General features: G+C 43.8%; 1 protein-coding gene across 1 annotated transcript in view; it reads right to left on the bottom strand.

Moving 5' to 3' along the window:
* SEZ6 (seizure related 6 homolog) overlaps window positions 1-18,988 on the bottom strand; it is a 606,195-nt gene that overhangs the window by 73,406 nt on the left and 513,801 nt on the right. Inside the window, exons 7-10 of the mRNA XM_040422120.1 lie at window positions 16,282-16,450; window positions 9,772-9,938; window positions 8,097-8,291; window positions 7,783-7,921 (exon numbers count right to left, since the gene is read on the bottom strand). Of these exons, the coding sequence (XP_040278054.1) occupies window positions 7,783-7,921; window positions 8,097-8,291; window positions 9,772-9,938; window positions 16,282-16,450 (670 nt within the window). The remainder of the gene's footprint in view (window positions 1-7,782; window positions 7,922-8,096; window positions 8,292-9,771; window positions 9,939-16,281; window positions 16,451-18,988) is intronic.

The raw sequence follows: 18,988 nt of genomic DNA on the forward strand, positions 1-18,988 counted from the left end.
CTGCAATTGGACAGCGTCAGAGCCAGGGAGAAGGAGACATCCATTGAGAAAACCAAATGTCTCCTCCTCCCTGTACCGATGGCCTAACTGAACAAATCAGGCACCAAAAACAGCAGGGGGCACAGCGGCGGAACGGAGGGGTATTTTTTGTATGGGCTGCAACTTGGTAAGCAGACCAGTTTGTAACACATAATCCCATGAAATGTCCTGTTTAAGTTCAGAAATAGCAGAGATATAAATGCACTGTATAAATGACAAGTTTTACTAAATCTTTTCCCACAAACCATAAATCAATCTGCAGCTTCTCCTGCTCTATAACATGTTGCCTGCGGATTGCACTGCATTCTGTGGTGACGTTCTCTTTAATGAACAAGAAAACAATGCAAACTAAAAAATATATACAGATATATTATAAATTTCATTATGAAGATGCTTTGCCTATATAAAAAAAGGGAAAAACTTTTTCATTCTCTAGGAGTGTTGTCCAAAAGTAGACTTGCCTTTAAAATGTATAAGTTGCAATATTTAATGCTTAACACATCTAGAAACTGCATTTAACAGACTTCTGCACAGCAAAAATATTATAATATAACAATAACACAGTTATTTCATTCTTCTTGGTTTATGATTTTTACAAGTCAAGGGAAGTGTAGAAAAAAAACTTGCATTACACGAGAACTACTATGTAGAAAAAAGGATAAAATGTAATTAAACCTATTTTGCCGTAACCTTCCTAGTTCCTACATTCCTGTATGATGTAAAAAGCTGCTATCTAGTCAGTGAAAATTGGTACGCCACATCAAGCACGTCACAAGCTGGGATCTGAGCTTTCTGTAAAAGCTGTGATATGGTGGAGGGTACATCGGTTAGGAGTGCGGAGCAGAAAATTAATTTTGCTGACAGCCACTGGTGGAAAAACAGAATGGGATCGTTTATTACGATCATATGTTTAGAAATGACAACTCCAGGCAAGACAAGGAAAAAGAGAGATATGCAAATGAGAGAATATTAATTAACCAATAGAGCAAGAAAGTATATTAATAATCCCACAGAAACCGTCTCCTTCCTCAAGATCCATTCCCTAGAAGAAAGGAGGATTGAGCGCCGGGGAATGTGGGCAGAGAATATCCAGATTAATCACCAGGCAGTAATCATAAAATACCCTCCTCTATGGTCACAAACTTATGTTTTCCAGTAGTGACGATTAATTTCTCTGACTGAACACACTGAGCTACTGACATCCTGCAATATGGCTGTTTAGGAGCAGGGCATTCTTCGTTGGGATTGATAAAAAAAAGTCCACAATGTTCTGTGCAAAAAACATAACCATTAGTATTGATCGAGCACCAAAGTGCTCGGGTGCTCTGGTGCTCGGGTCGAACACCTCGGGATGCTTGGGTGCTCTACTGAGCACCCGAGCACAATGGAAGTCAATGGGAGAACCCGAGCATTAAACCAGGCACCCCCTGCTCTGAAAAGGGGAGGGTGTCTGGTTCATAGGAAAAGGTCAGAAATTGATGGAAACACCACCGAAATGGTTCGGGAGCAGCATGAGGAGGATGTCTGGATGCATCTTGTACTTGCAGGTCACTGCTGGTAACGATGTTGTCCGAGTAGTACGCCACTTTTACAGACTGACAATAATCCGCACAAAACCGAAGATAAAATCGTTTTTAGAGGAAAAATTGTTAGGAAACATTCTTTCCTGTATATTTACTTGTATATAAAGTGCAAGTGCTGCCAAAAATTACAAGGAAGAGGCACTCTGATACAACCTGTATATCACATAAAGGAGGGCCTCATTCACATTGTGGTACAATTGTTCAGGTAGTGGGACTCCTACACTCATAAAGCCAATGCAAGTGAAAGGGTTTCCAAAAATTACAAGGAACCGGCACTCCAATACACCCTTTATTACACATAAAGGAGGGCTTCATACATCCTTGAAAAATTATGATTGATGGCCTGCTTGTGACCCTCAAAAACATTAGGAGCAAGGGCCTGCTGGTGACCCTCTAAAACATTACGGGAAAGGGCCTGCTGCTGAGCTGCCCATCTAAAACATTAGGGGTGAGGGTCTGTTGCAGAGCTGACTCTCTAAAACATTAGGGGCGACGGCCTGCTGCTGAGCTGACCATCTAAAACATTAGGGGCGAGGGTCTGCTGCTTAGCTAACCATTGAAAAAATTATGAGTGAGGGCCTGCTGGTGAGTTGACCCTCAAAACATTGTATGCGAGGGCAGACTAATAAGCATGTTGATATGATGGAAGAGGAGGAGGATGAGAAAAGGAAGATTGAACCATATACCCTTTTTTGGTGGAAGGGGTGCATGGGAATACAGTGTATTCAGTACATTATAAAAAACACACATTTAAAGTGCCTTTATGTTCAGCCGCTTTCCTCTGGTGGAGTAGAGAAGTCAGGGACAATCCAGGCCTTGTTCATTTTTATAAGAGTCAACCTGTCAGCATTTTCAGTTGACAGGCGGATGCGTTTATCAGTTATTATGCCCCCAGCAGCACTAAATACCAGCTCTGACAAAATGCTGGCGGCAGGGCAGGCCAGCACCTCCAAGGCGTAGAGCGCCAGTTCGTGCCACGTGTCCAGCTTGGATACCCATTAGTTGTAAGGATCATTGGTGACGCTGACACAGTCTGCTATGTACTTCTTCACCATCTTCCAAAATTTTTCCCTCCTTGTGACACTAGACCGCGCATCAGGGTGAGGGTGCTGGTGGGGTGTCATGAAACTGTCCTAGGCTTTAGAGAGTGTTGCCCTGCCTCTGTTGGAACTGCTGTGTGTTCCCCTCATCTCCCCTCCTCGGTTGCCCAAGGAACTACGTACTCTGCTGCCAGCGTTGTCAGCTGGAAATTTTTGGAGCAATTTTTCCACAAGTACCTTTTGGTATTGCACCATTTTGCTCGTCCTCTCCCCAGAGGAATGAGAGATGAGAAGTTCTCTTTGTAGCGGGGGTCGAGAAGGGTGAACACCCAGTAATCGGTGTTTTCCAAAAAGCTTAAAACGCGTAGATGACGGGAAAGGCAGCCTAACATAAGGTCAGCCATGTGTGCCAGAGTCCCAACAGGCAAGACTTCACTGTTGTCATCAGGAGGATGACTCTCAATCTCCTCATCCTCTTCCTCCTCTTCTGCCCATCCACGCTGAACAGATGGAATTAATTTCCATGGGTACTACACTCTGTAACGGAGGCATCCGTCTCCTGCTCCTCCTCATCATCATCGAACTGAGGGTGGTTATCACCCTGTGTAATGTCTTCCCCCATTTCCACCTCTTCCACATGCAAAGCGTCGGGCCTTAATTGTGAGCAGCGAGCGTTTCAGTAGACACAGACGTGGGATGGTGACGCTGATAATAGCGTTATTGCCGCTCACCATCTGTGTTGATTCCTCAAAGTTTCTTAAAACCTCACAGAGGTCAGACATCTATGCCCACTTCTCGCTTGTGCAGAGCGGAAGCTGACTAGAAGGGTGACGACCATGTTGCAGCTGGTATTCCACTACTGCCCTCTGCTGCTCACAAAGCCTGGCCAACATGTGAAATGTGTAGTTCCAGCGCGTGCTCACGTTGCACAACAGTCGGTGAGCTGGCAATTGTAAGCGCTGCTGCAGCGTTGACAGACCGGTGGAAGCTGTCGATGACTTGCGGAAATGGGCACACACGCGGCGCACCTTCACTAGTAGCTCAGGCAAATTGGGGTAGGTTTTGAGAAACCGCTGAACCACTTAGGCTACTTTCACTCTGGCATTTTGGTTTCAGTTTGTGAGATCCGTTTAGGGATCTCACAAGCGGTCCCAAACGAATCAGTTCTGCCCTTAATGCATTCTGAATGGATAAGGATCCGCTCAGAATGCATCAGTTCGGCTCAGTTTGGCTCCGTTCTGCCTCCATTCTGCTTTGCAAGCAGCGTTTTGTTGTCTGTCTAATGAAACTGAGCCAAACGGATGCTTCCTGACACACAATGTAAGTCAATGGGGACGGATCCATTTTCACTGACACAATATGGCACAATAGAAAACGGATCCGTCCCCGATTGACTTTCAATGGTGTTCAAGACATATCCGTTTTGGCTATGTTAAAGATAGTACAAACGGATCCGTTCTGAACGGATGCATGCTGTTGTATTATCTTAACGAATGCGTTTGTGCAGTTCCATGACGGATCCGCACCAAACACGAGTGTGAAAGTAGCCTAAGTTGAAGATGTGGCTAGGCATGGGATGTGTGTGAGCTTGCCGAGCTCCAAAGCCGCCTCCAAGTTACGGCTATTATCAGACACAACCATGCCTGGTTGTAGGTTGAATGGCGAGAGCCACAGCTCAGTCTGGTCTCTTATCCCCTGGCACAGCTCTGTGGCGGTGTGCTGTTTATCACCTAAGCAGATCAGCTTAAGCGCGGCCTGTTGATGCTTCCCCACTGCAGTGCTACACTGCTTCCAGCTACCGACTGATGGCTGACTGGTGCTGTAAGAGGATAATTCTGAGGTGGAAGTGGAGGAGGGGAAGTGGGGGTTGGAGCCACTAACGTAGGTGGTGGCGGAAACCCTGATGGAATTAGGGCCCGCAATCTTTGGTGTCGGTAGCACCTGTGCCATTCCAGGGTACGACTCACTCCCGGCCTCCACAACATTCACCCAGTGTGCCATCAGGGAAATGTAGCGTCCCTGGCCAAAAGCACTTGTCCATGTGTCAGTGGTTATTTGGACCTTCCCAGTAACTGCGTTGCTCAGGGCACGAGTGATGTTATGGGACACATGCTGGTGTAAGGCGGGCATGGCACACCGTGAAAAATAGTGGCGGCTGGGGACTGTATAACGAGGGACAACTGCCGACATCAGGCTGCGGAAGGCCTCAGTGTCCACAAGCCTAAATGGCAACATTTCCAGGGCCAGTAATTTGGAAAGTTGCGCATTAAGTGCTATGGCCTGTGGGTGGGTGACTGGGTATTTGTGCTTGCGTTCAAATGCCTGGGGTAAGGACATTTGGACGCTGTGCTGGGACATGGAAGTGGATGTGGTCGCTGATGGTGCTTGCGAAGGTCCAGGTGCAGGGTGGGAGGCATCCGGGCCTGCGCCTTCGACAGGGGATTGGCCAGCACAAAACACAGGGACAGAGGAGGCAGTGGTGTGACCCAGAGACACAGATTGTGGACCCAGGCATTTGGCTCACCTATTACGGTGCTTTGATGCCATGTGGTGGATCATCCTGGTGGTGTTGAGGTTGCTAGTGTTCACGCCCCTGCTCATTTTTGTATGGCACAGGTTACAAATTACAATTCTTTTGTCGTCCGCACTTTCCTCAAAAAAGCGCCAGACTGCGGAACACCTACCCCTTGGCAAGGGAGATTTCTGCAAGGGTGTGCTCCAGGGAACAGTTGCGGGCCGGTTTGGTGTGGCCCGCCTTCTTCATTTTGCCACCCCACTGCCTCTTCCAGCCTGTTGCGGTGCTGCGGATGCCTCCCCCTCTGTACTGCTGCCCTCGCTCGGCTTGCCAGCTTCCCAGGTTGGGTCAGTGACTTCATCGTCCACCACCTCCTCTTCCACTTCCTCACTCTGCTCATCCTCCTGACTTGTTGACCTAGCAACAACCTCACTTATTGAAAACTGTGTCTCATCCTCATCATCAACCTTTTGAGACACTAATTGCCGTTGACTTATTGGCAACGGTGTCTCATCATCATCATCATCCACATCGTGAAACACTAATTGCCGTTCCCCACCGTCATCTTCTTGTGACTGTGGATGCTCAAGAGTTTGGGAATCAGGGCACAAGATCTTATGTCCCTCTTCAAGCGGGCTTGTCGAGAGGCCCAAATAAAGGAATGGCGCTGAAAAGAGCTCCTCGGAATATCCGAGTGTGGGATCACTTGTTTGACAAGACTCTCCATGGTGGGAGGAAGGAGGATCAGGGTGAGGATTGTATTGACCAAACTCTTGGCTACTGAGACTGGACTTGGTGGAAGACAGGGTGGTGCTTAACCGACTGGAATCATTATCTGCTGCAATCCAACCGACCACCTGGTCGCACTGGTCTGACTTTGAGAGCGTTGTCTTGCACCGCCCTGTAAACTGGGAAGCTAGGCATCGTGGATGATTGTTTTTCTTGTGCTATGGCAGCAGGCACAGTTTCAATGCGCCCAGGGCCACTTCCCTGTCCCTTACTGCTCGCCTTCTTCATATTAAATGTTATATATGCTTGAAAGTATGTCACACGTACAGTAGCGTAGGATTTGTAAGTGTATGCACAAAAAAAAAGGTATTTGGGATGTGGAAACGTCACACAGGAGATATCCCGCAGATAATGTCGCTGATGTCAGCATCGGCTAATAAACAATTACAGGGAATGTCACAGGTTTTTTGGATGTGGAAACGTCACACAGGAGTAATACCGCAAATAATGTTGCTGATGTCAGCAGCGGCTAATATAAAATTACAGGGAATGTCACAGGTATTTGGGATGTGGAAACGTTACACAGGAGATGTAGCGCAGATAATGTCGCTGTCTGCAGCGGCCTAACTATTGCACGCTATTTATAAAAATAGATATTGCTGCCACACACAATAGTCCTTAAAAGGAATTTTGGGTCTGCAAAGTTTTAGCAATTTAGCACAGGTTGCGCTAAAAATATATATTGCTGCTGCCACACACAACAATAGTCCTTAAAGGGTTTCTATCATCAGAAATTCTGTTATGTAGCTGACTGACTTTAGCGATGTGCTAATGTCAGCAGTACATAACAGTGTGCTTTATACTTTTGTCCCTGCTGCCGTTCTCCTAAAAACCACACTTTTAAATTATGCTAATGAGCCTCTAGGTGCTATTAGGGCGTTGATTCAGCACCTAGAGGCTCGGTCTACTAACCATTTATCCCGCCCAGGTCCTCCGTTTAGCCCGCCCCGCTCCTCTTGAGTGATGTCCGAGGTAGCTGGATCGCTGAAGAAATCCCGCGCCTGCGCCGTCCACTTCTGTATTCGGCGCAGGCGCAGTGAGTGAAGGATGCGCTCCTGGTGCTGGCTTCCTCACTGCACCTGCGCCGACTATGTCACAGTGAGGAAGCCGGCACCAGGAGCGCATCCTTCACTCACTGCGCCGAATACAGAAGTGGACGGCGCAGGCGCGGGATTTCTTCAGCGATCCAGCTAACTTATCTATATATATATATATATAAGAGAGGTAACCAGTGCTACATTGGTGTACATTAGACCTTTACATTCTCTATTTAAAGTTGGTAAAGCAAGAATGGATGAGATATGACTTCTGCTTGGAATAAATAACCTCTCTGAATCAAGAGGTTTGGTTTGGTCAGAATCTCAGAACTATAGGGGCAGTTTTAGTTTGGCCTCTGGAACTATAGACTATATATACTGTGGTCGACTGCTCACTATATTCCCATCAAGATATTTTACTGTTTTGTGTTTACAACTCCTATTCAGACCCATTTGTCTCCATGGTAACAGACGATAACTCTGTGTAGTTTGATCCTGTAGTCTCACTCATCTCTATAACCTACATCTTGCTGCCGTACTGAAGATATTTTAACAACAAATACTTGATAGATGGAAGGGATGAAAGTATGACTGCATCAGTCCACACAGGGATTGTTTGTAGTCTGTTACCATGGAGACACATAAGTGTGGATAAAAGCTGTAGTTACAAAGTAGGACATTTTTAATGAAGGCTATTTGCAAATTTGTGGGAAATAAGAAAGTGTAAGATGAAGTGTACAAAAAGTACCGATTAGTTGAAAGAACACAGCAATACTTACACTTGTATGTCCAAGAGGATTCTCTTCTCCTCCTCTACATGGATACCCCAGATGCAATCCTGCCCCTTACCATAAGCTTCTGGCCAGTTGGGTGACAGAACCACTCCAGCAGTGTCTGTGATCTCCCCACTGCAGACAGCTGATAGAAAGAAAATAAGATATCAGCCTCTCATTTCTGTCATGAAGACCTACTATGATACTACTTTCCAGTGATAAATGTATTATATTCTTTTTTTTTTACCTTCTAAGATTGCTACAAATAACTATTTTTACATAAAGCAAATGAATTGTCTAGATGTTGAGTTAGTTATCACCTCTGCATGCAGGTTCTGTCTCATTCCACTGGGGATCCCCAGAATCTTGGCACTCAATGATAGTGGATCCTTGCTCCAGTGTATATCCAGGATCACAGCTGAACTCCACAATGGTTCCAACAGCGAAGGTCGGATCACTACTTGTAAAGTTGCCATATTTTACAAAAGGTTCATAGCAATGTCCTTGCTCATAGGCTGTAGAAGAGAAATAAAACTGTGAAGCTTTCCATGTTCTATATAAAATTAAGTGTGGTGGCTACAGTCAATTGGGACAAAATCCAAATGGCTAAATAAGTCAGGATAACTTTTTTTTATATAAATGTATGGTAACTAGTGAAACAAGAATTTCATAAAGAAGTCATACTCTACAGAAGGGGAGACTATGTTGCAGTGGGGGCCCGAGGCTGCCACGGTTCTGCTCACCTGCCTCGGTTGCCCAGGACACACAGGCACGGACCCACCTTCTGCTGTTCCCTTCTTCCCAGTGTGTCCGGCCGCTGAGCCTGCTCTGTCCGTCCATGCATGGTGCTGTTTGCTTGCCAATAGGGCTTTCTTCCTCTGCCCTTAGGGAATGTGCACATGTCCTAATTGTCACCAGTCAATGTCTGGTTACCTTGGTGTACTTCAGTCACCTTCCCCTGTGGGAGGGTACCTAAGTAATAGACTGTCTGGCATGCTAGAGTCCTGCAAAAGGTGTGCTGTATTCGCTTGTCTTCCCGTGTTCTGGGTTCTGCTAGTTTTCTGGATTCTGACCCCCTGCTTTCTAACCTGACCTGTATCTGACCTTTGTATTGACCCTTCATTGGCCTACCCTGACCTTGGACCATTTACCATATTGAACGTACTCCATCAGCCCTGACCTTGGTCTGTCTCTGACTACAGTTTTGCCTGACCCCTCTGTGCTCCTCACCAGTGGCTCTGACCCCTGTTGGTCAGCTGTCAACCATACAGAGACTACGCCAGGAGGTAGCAACCTGGTGGCTCCCCTGCAACGAAGTACAAATACCTGTATAGGGCTTAAAGGGTGAATACCAGGGGACTGCTAGGATAATGCCCTTAGGATTAGCCCAAAGTTAAATCTGTTGGGTGACACAGTGGTTCCACACCCACTGCCATAGCAGACTATAACATGATGCATGATAAGCTCATGCACACAAACATCATATAGCTACATTAAACAGCCCAATTTTACCTGCTGACTTCTGTGGTCCATACTGTACCTACCTAGTGTACGTACATACAGTAATTTTAGAAAATAATATTTCCATTATACAGTGCTGTACTAAGCACCATATGGTGGGACATGGAGTGCCTATGGATCTGTCCTATGCATAAGGCATAAACATGGTTTAAGATTATGTAAATGGCACCATTGATAAAACCAAAGATACCAGCAACACACATCTGTATGTTCCATGAATTGTTACTTTGGAGTATGAGTTATTGCGTAATTATCTTCTTCTGGGCACTGATCTAGTTTTTTGGGGCAAAGATTCAGGTCATTGCCATAGCTCTGTATCTGGTCAAAGAAGTGTAGTTTATTGGAATCCCCTGCTACCCAGCAATCCCATACTTACTGTATGTGTAGCAGTACTCTCTGGGAAACGTGATTTATAAGCAGAACCAAAGAGACTAAGGGAATAAACCTCAGGAGAGAAAAACCAAATAGGATCACCTTGATAACGAAGTGCCACCCCCGTGGAGCTGCCGCTGCTATCCGTTGTTAGTTCTATAAAAAGGTGTCGAGCTGTACTGAGTAAACCTTCAATTGGAAGATATTCCACCTCATAAGAGTCATACACAGGCGGGGAGTCAATGGTATTTCCATCTCGGATAATGAGCCTGCAGAGCAAACAAGTGACATTATCAGACTGTCAATATGTGTTCTCAAGCCGGCAACATGAAGCGAACAAACATCAGGCGCTGGATAAGAAATATATACGTTTGATTCTAATTTTTGCCAATTAGAACATTATTTTAAGCAGGAAAACAGTGTTTTAAAATATTGATCGAGTACTTGAGTAGGCTGCAATCTAGATTTCTTGGGAAGTATGCTCATCATACTGTGGTTTATAATATTGATTTTCAGCTGTACCGAGTTTCTGTCTAGTTTTCTTGGAATGTAATCTCAATTTGATCTTCTGTTGGGCATTGAGGTACAGAGAAGAACATACACGGAGGGTGAATGTTTCCTTACAATGTAAGAAATTGTATTTAATGAGCATGTGTGCTACAGTAACCACCTGCTTTCAGATATAATTTCCAAATACAAGTTCCAAATAGAATATATTGCTGAGATAATGTATCCAATATAATTGTACAATAGTTACATTTTAAATAGTATTTAGCCTCCCCTGTGAGCTGGTTTTTGAACTGTCAAGGCTGTGTACTGGTATGTAATTGTACCCCATTTATGTGGTACTAACTTTAAAACACTTTTACTTATCCAGGCCATTCTGAGATTGTTTTCTCGTCACATATTGTACTTCATGACAGTGGTAAAATTTAGTAAAAAAAGACATTTTTATTTACAAAAAATACCAAATTTACCAAAAAGTTAGAAAAATTAGCAAATTTTCAAATTTCAATTTCTCTACTTTTATGATAGATAGTAATAACTCCAAAAATAGTTACTACTTTACATTCCCAATATGTCTACTTCATGTTTGGATCATTTTGTGAATGACATTTTATTTTTTGGGGATGTTAGACGGCTTAGAAGTTTAGAAGCAAATCTTGAAATTTTTCAGAAGATTTCCAAAACCCACTTTTTGAGGACCAGTTCAGGTCTGAAGTCACTTTGTGAGGTTTACATAATAGAAACCACCTGAAAATGACCCCATTTTAGAAATTACACCCCTCAAGGTATTCAAAACTGATTTTACAAACTTTGTTAACCCTTTAGGTGTTCCACAGAAATTAATGGAAAATAGAGATGAAATTTCAGAATTTCCTTTTTTGGGCAGATTTTCCATTTTAATAAAAAAAAATTCCACTAACAGAGCAAGGGTTAACAGCCAAACAAAACTCAATATTTATTGCCCTGATTCTGTAGTTTACAGAAACGCCCCATATGTGGTTGTAAACTGCTGTACGGGCACATGGCATTGCGCAGAAGAAAAGGAACGCCATATGGTTTTTGGAAAGCAGATTTCACTGGGATAATTTTAAGCTGCCATGTCACATTTGAAGAACCCCTGATGCACCCCTAGAGTAATAACTCCAAAAAAGTGACCCGATTTTTAGAAACTACACCCTCAAGGTATTAAAAACTGATTTTACAAACTTTGTTAACCCTTTAGGTGTTCCACAAGAATTAATGGAAAATGGAGATAAAATTTCTGAATTTTACTTTTTTGGCAGATTTTCCATTTTAATACATTTTTTTCCCACTAAGAAAGCAAGGGTTAACATCCAAAGAAAACTCAATATTTATTGCCCTGATTATGTAGTTTATAGAAACACCCCATATGTCGTCATAACTGCTGTACGGGCACACTGCAGGGCTCAGAAGGAAAGGAACTCCATATGGTTTTGGAGGCAGATTTCACAGGGATAATTTTAAGCCGCCATGTCACATTTGAAGACCGCCCTGATGCACCCAATTTTGGAAACTACGGGATAAGGTGGCAGTTTTGTTGGTACTATTTTAGGGTACATATGATTTTTGGTTGCTCTATATTACACTTTTTGTGAGGCAAGATAACAAAAAATAGCTGTTTTGGCACAATATTTACTTCATTTTTATAGAGCAGGTTGTTACGGACGCAGTGATACCTAATATAAAATCATGTTTCAGTGTCTCCATATTCTGAGCCCTAGTTTATTTTTATTTTTTGGACGATTGTCTTAGGTAGGGTCTAATTTTTTTGCTGGATGAGGTGATGGTTTGATTGGCACTATTTTGGGGTGCGTATGACTTTTTGATCACTTGCTATTACGCTTTTTGTCATGTAAGGTGACAAAAAATTGCTTTTTTTACACCGTTTTTATTTTATTTTTTACGGTGTTCACCTGAGGGGTTAGGTCATGTGATATTTTTATAGTGGTGGATGTTACGGACATGGCAATACCTAATATGTATACTTTTTTTTATTTAGGTAAGTTTTACACAATGAAACAAATAAAATCATGTTTTAGTCTGAGAGCCATAGTTTTTTCAGTTTTTGGGCGATTGTCTTAGGTAGGGTATCATTTTTATAGGATGAGATGACTGTTTGATTGGCACTATTTTGGGGTGCATATGACTTTTTGATTGCTTTCTATTAAAGTTTTTGTGATGTATGGTGACACAAAATAGCTTTTTTGACATTTTTTTATTTTTATTTTTACAGTGTTCACTCGAGGGGTTAGGTCTTGTGGTATTTTTATAGATCAGGTTGTTAGCAATGCGTCGATACCTAATATGTCTACTTTTTTAAGTTTTTTTACATTTTACACAATAAAAGAATTTTTGAAACAAAACAATCATGTTTTAGTGTCTCCGTAGTCTGAGAGCCATAGTTTTTTTTATTTTTTGGGCGATTGTCTTAGGTAGGGGCTCATTTCTTGCGGGATGAGGTGACGGTTAGATTGGTACTATTTTGGGGGGGGGGGGGCATATGCCTTTTTGATCGCTTAGTGTTGCACATTTTTTTATTTTTTTTTGACAGTGTTCACCTGAGGGGTTAAGTCATGTGATATTTTTATAGAGCCTGTCGATAGGGACACGGCGATACCTAATATGTCTACTTTTTTTAAAAAAAATTGGGGGAAAAATACGCTTTTTTTTACTTGAAACTTTAATATTTATTTTTTTACTTTACTTTTTCACTTTTTTTTTCACTTTATTTTTTTATTCAACTTTTGGGGGTCTGATCCCCTTTACAATGCATCACAATACTTCTGTATTGTGATGCATTGGCTGTAAGTGTATTACAAACTGTAATACACTTACAGCCTGCTTGCCTGTAAGATCCAGGGGGCTGGATCTTACAGGCTCTCCCGGAAGGCAGCCACGATGCCTGAGGAAGGCATCGGACTGCCAACGGGTCCCTGTCACAGCAGCGCGGGGACCCAATGGCTGCTTCCTCCCTGCACAGACATTGCACGTGCCGCGGTCAGTGCTGACCGCGGCCGTGCAGGGGTTAATGCACTGGCATCGGTGATTTCACCGATGCCAGAGCATACAACAGGGGTACAGCTATCAGTGACTGCCGTACCCCTGCCGCGGATCAGGTGGGTGCAGGAGCTGGCATTAAGTCACGTCCAGTTGCGCCGTACATGTACGGCGCTGGGCGGTAAGGGATTAAAGGCTATGGGTATTATTATTATTATTAGACTGTTATTGTATTCCACTCATTTTGGGCTAAAATAATTTTTTTCAATTGATCTTTGTGAAAAATGTCATGGGTTAATTAAGAGTGTATCTGCAGACTGTCATTTTCTGTTTACCTTCAGTCCCTTCATCCAGCAGAACTGCCTGCTCAGTCTGCAGCCCTATTCTTTGAACTCTTGGCAGCTCATAAATACTCATTCCAGATTCCAGTTCTTGCCACACTGATAGGAATGTAGCTTAAATAAGTGTTTATGAGCTTCAGGAGATCACAGAAAAGAGATTCACATGAGCCATCAGATGAAGAGCTTCAATGTAAATACAGAACCTTACTGCTATGAAAATATACATGTTACACCATTATACTGGGAAAGTGGCCCAGAATAAGTAGAATAAAATAAAATAAAAATGCCTCAGAAGGTGTCCATAGCTTTTAAAATACACTTACCTTTTCTTGAATTTAGTTAAAGGGGTCCTCCAGTTTCATAATGATTTGCCCAGAGTACCCCAAACATTGACTATTTTTGCCCCACATACCTGTTTTCATGTCAGCAATTTCCTTCCCCTTTGCTCAACATCACTGCATCCTGGCCAGATGTGTTTACATGCAGATGTTCCTGTTTCCATCAGCTTCCTGCTTGGGTTTCTAATTTCAGCTCTGTAATGTTTTACAAGGAATGCTCTGCCTAGCAACCATGGTGTAGGGGGCTTGGCTATTGCAGAGAGAACATCGTGGCATGCTGAGCAAGCCATGAGATATATTTTTTTCAAAAACCAAGCAGGAAGCAGATGAGGAACAGGAAATTCTGCTTGTAAACATCCTGCCAGGATACAGTGATGCTGAGAACAAGGGGAGGAAAGTGCTGGCATGAAAAATAGTATATTGACAAAACTATGCAGCGTTTGGGGTACTCTGGGTAGATAAGGAAATTCATTATGAAAACAGAGAACCCCTTTCAAGACTCCAATTTCTCCGGAAACAAGTTCAATACAATATTTCGGCATGCTAGCACAACACTTGACAGACTGCAACTCACAACATAACCACTGGGTGGCTACACACCGACACACATCATGGAGATCTCATGAGTGTCGCAAAATCTTGGAAGGTACAGTTCTGATCAAAAGTTTAAGACCACTTGAAAAATGGCAAAAAAATCATATTTAGCATGGCTAAATTCATGGCTATCTTAACAAGGTTCCAAGTAGAGCTTCAACATGCAACAAGAAGAAATGGGAGTGAGGCAAAACATTTTTTGAGCATTCAATTTAATGAAAACAATCAATAAACTGAAACAGGCTGTTTTTCAGCTGATCAAAAGTTTAGGACCACACCTCCAAAAAAAAAAAACTAAACCCCCCAAAACAGAAATCCAACTTCCAAACATGAACTCAGTAATGAGTAGCTCCGCCGTTATTGTATATCACTTCAAAAATTTGTTTCGGCATGCTTGATGCAAGCGTTTCCATGAGGTGAGTGGGAACATTTCTCGAAGTGTTGAAGACGGCCACACGAAGGCCATCTACTGTCTGGAACTGTTGTCCATTTTTGTAAACTTCCCTTGCCATCCATCCCCAAAGGTTCTCAGTTGGATTTAGATCAGGGGAACATGCAGGATGGGCCAAAAGAGTGATGTTATTCTCCTGGAAGAAGTCCCTTGTCCTGCGGGCATTGTGTACTGTAGCGTTGTCCTGTTGAAAAACCCAGTCATTACCACACAGACGAGGGCCCTCAGTCATGAGGAATGCTCTCTGCAACATCTGGACATAGCCAGCGGCCGTTTGACGCTCCTGCACTTCCTGAAGCTCCATTGTTCCACTGAAGGAAAAAGCACCCCAGACCATTATGGCGCCCCCTCCACTGTGGAGCGTAGAAAACATCTCAGGTTCTCAGGTGGGATCTGCTTGTCATGCCAGTAACATTGGAAACCATCAGGACCATCTAGGTTAAATTTTCTTCCACCTTTGAATGTCCCATGTTTGGTGCTCTCTTGCAAAGTCCAAACGAGCAGTTCTGTGGCGTTCAAGGAGACGAGGTCTTTGAAGACTTTTTTTTCTGTTTTTGAAGCCCTTCAATCTCAGATGCCATCTGATGGTTATGGGGCTGCAGTCAGCACCAGTAAGGGCCTTAATTTGGGTCCAGGATCGTCCAGTGTCTTGACGGACAGCCAATTGGATCCTCCGGTCAGTGCTGATGAAATTTTTTGGGGTCTTCCACTTGACTTTTTTGTTCCATAACCCTCAGGATCATTTAAGAAATTTCAAATGACTGTCTTACTGCGTCCCACCTCAGCAGCGATGGCGCGCTGTGAGAGACCCTGCTTATGCAGTTCAACAACCCGACCACGTTCAAAAAGGGAGAGTTTTTTTGCCTTTGCCATCACAACGTGTGACTACCTGACAGAAAATGACAATGAATCCACATCTTTGCACAGATTTGGCCTTTTAAAGGCATGTGGTCCTAAAATTTGGATCAGCTGAAAAGCAGCCTGTTTCAGTTTAATCGTTATTTTCAATTAATTGAATGCTCAAAAAATGTTTTGTCTCACTCATTTCTTCTTGTTGCATGTTGAAGCTCTACTTGGAACCTTGTTAAGATCAAATAATGTAAAATATGATTTTTTGCCATTTTTCAAGTGGTCTTAAACTTTTGATCAGGACTGTATTGAGCCAAGAGAATAGGTAAGGAAGAGCACATCTATCTATGTATGAAACACATGGCAGTATATTCCCCGGATCCATTACTGTATTTTAACATAAATTTGTTTTTAATATACAATTTTTGTGGTTAGTAATATGATTGTGATATTTCTCAGTTTAAGATAAAAAATAACATTTTTGGACTAGTGCGTGCAGTTTCTATAAGTTTACCTGTCATCATCCTCAGCCAGGGAGACTTTCTCGAAATGCAGGTGGAGGCGTTGTGCTAAAGGAGCCTCTAGGACCCAGTGGCAGGTCAGGTTATTGCTGTAGTTTCCTGGGAAGTTGGGTGACACCAGACGTCCGGTAGTGATATTTCTTATGAGCCCGCCACAGTCAGCTGAATAGTGGATTAAGAGAATGAGAAATAATAAAAAAAAAAATGTTTAGATGTTTTGGTTTTGGGCAGGCGAAGGCTTTTAAAAGTGACTCTCCACCTTTTATAACCTTATTATTGTATGGCCCACCATCTGAGCTGCCTATTACTGTTACATATCTTTATAGTTTCAAATCCTCTGTCCCCTAAATGTGAAAATTCTGGCTGGAGAATACAACTTGAGGAAGCAAATTTCAATGTTTGAGTTGTATTCAGTAATCTCTTAAAAAGAGTGTCCACCTGTTAAACACTTTTTGTTCACACCCCTCACCCTGCCTGATCTGTGGAGGGAAGCACACTAATTTCACACTAGTGCTAGGGATCCGGGTATATACACTGCTCCAAAAAATAAAGGGAACACTTAAACAACACAATGTAACTCCAAGTCAATCGCACTTCTGTGAAATCAAACTGTCTACTTAGGAAGCAACACTGAGTGACAATCAATTTCACATGCTGTTGTGCAAATGGGATAGACAACAGGTGGAAATTATAGGCAATTAGCAAGACACCCCCAATAAAGGAGTGGTTCTGCAGGTGGTGACCACAGACCACTTCTCAGTTCCTATGCTTCCTGGCTGATGTTTTGGTCCCTTTTGAATGCTGGCGGTGCTTTCACTCTAGTGGTAGCATGAGACGGAGTCTACAACCCACACAAGTGGCTCAGGTAGTGCAGCTTATCCAGGATGGCACATCAATGCGAGCTGTGGCAAGAAGGTTTGCTGTGTCTGTCGGCGTAGTGTCCAGAGCATGGAGACAGGCCAGTACATCAGGAGACGTGGAGGAGGCCGTAGGAGGGCAAAAACCCAGCAGCAGGACCGCTACCTCCGCCTTTGTGCAAGGAGGAACAGGAGGAGCACTGACAGAGCCCTGCAAAATGACCTCCAGCAGGCCACAAATGTGCATGTGTCTGCTCAAACGGTCAGAAACAGACTCCATGAGGGTGATATGAGGGCCCGACGTCCACAGGTGGGGGTTGTGCTTACAGCCCAACACCGTGCAGGACGTTTGGCATTTGCCAGAGAACACCAAGATTGGCAAATTCGCCACTGGCGCCCTGTGCTCTTCACAGATGAAAGCAGGTTCACACTGAGCACATGTGACAGACGTGACAGAGTCTGGAGACGCCGTGGAGAACGTTCTGCTGCCTGCAACATCCTCCAGCATGACCGGTTTGGCATTGGGTCAGTAATGGTGTGGGGTGGCATTTCTTTGGAGGGCCGCACAGCCCTCTATGTGCTCGCCAGAGGTAGCCTGACTTCCATTAGGTACCGAGATGAGATCCTCAGACCCCTTGTGAGACGATATGCTGGTGCGGTTGGCCCTGGGTTCCTCCTAATGCAAGACAATGCTAGACCTCATGTGGCTGGAGTGTGTCAGCAGTTCCTGCAAGACGAAGGCATTGATGCTATGGACTGGCCCGCCCGTTCCCCAGACCTGAATTCAATTGAGCACATCTGGGACATCATGTCTCGCTCTATCCACCAACGTCACATTGCACCACAGACTGTCCAGGAGTTGGCAGATGCTTTAGTCCAGGTCTGGGAGGAAATCCCTCAGGAGACTGTCCGGCACCTCATCAGGAGCATGCACAGGCGTTGTTGGGAGGTCATACAGGCACGTGGAGGCCACACACACTACTGAGCCTCATTTTGACTTGTTTTAAGGACATTACATCAAAGTTGGATCAGCCTGTAGTGTGTTTTTCCACTTTAATTTTGAGTGTGACTCCAAATCCAGACCTCCATGGGTTAAAAAATTTGATTTCCATTTTTTTTTTGTGTGATTTTGTTGTCAGCACATTCAACTATGTAAAGAGCAAAGTATTTCAGAAGAATATTTAATTACCCTCAGATCTAGGATGTGTTATTTTTGTGTTCCCTTTATTTTTTTGAGCAGTGTATTTTCTGGGTTTTGGCCAGATCTTTGACAGTCCCCATTATAGTTAATGTGTCCAGATGGAGACGTTCAAGCTTCTGTCAATGCCGCAATGCAGAGAGATCTGGCAGGCTGTTCCCTATCGGTAGTGTGAAACTAGCCTTACCTGGTCCCTGCATCTTGGTTCCAGATTTTTCAGTCCACCACTGTGTTAGCTGCGCTCCTATCCCCTCTTGTAAACTTCTAGAACAGATGGTAGTCATGTCTGCATCTGCAGCCAGGCTTGGGTAGGCCCACCAGAGTATCAATGGATCCTTCGGTGGGCCCAGTCTCTAAAGCCATAGTAGGCCCAAAAGATTCGGGGAAAAAATCCCATTTGGAGCTGCCTTTGAAGTTAATCACCTGGGTCTATTTCTTTCATTCAAAACCTATTAGACATTATTGATAATATAGGGGTTGGGCCCCAAGGAATTCCAGTTCGACATTGGCAGCAGCAAATGACTGGCTACAGTGGTGATGTGTCCTCCAAGTGGCACGTCACTGGGTTTCATTTCACTTAGGAACACGCAGAGGTCAGTCATTGGCTTCAGCAGCACGTGCCCCCCCCCCACCCTATCCATTCCA

The sequence above is a fragment of the Bufo bufo genome, chromosome 3 (assembly GCF_905171765.1).
Source record: "Bufo bufo chromosome 3, aBufBuf1.1, whole genome shotgun sequence".
Taxonomy (NCBI): Eukaryota; Metazoa; Chordata; class Amphibia; order Anura; family Bufonidae; genus Bufo; species Bufo bufo.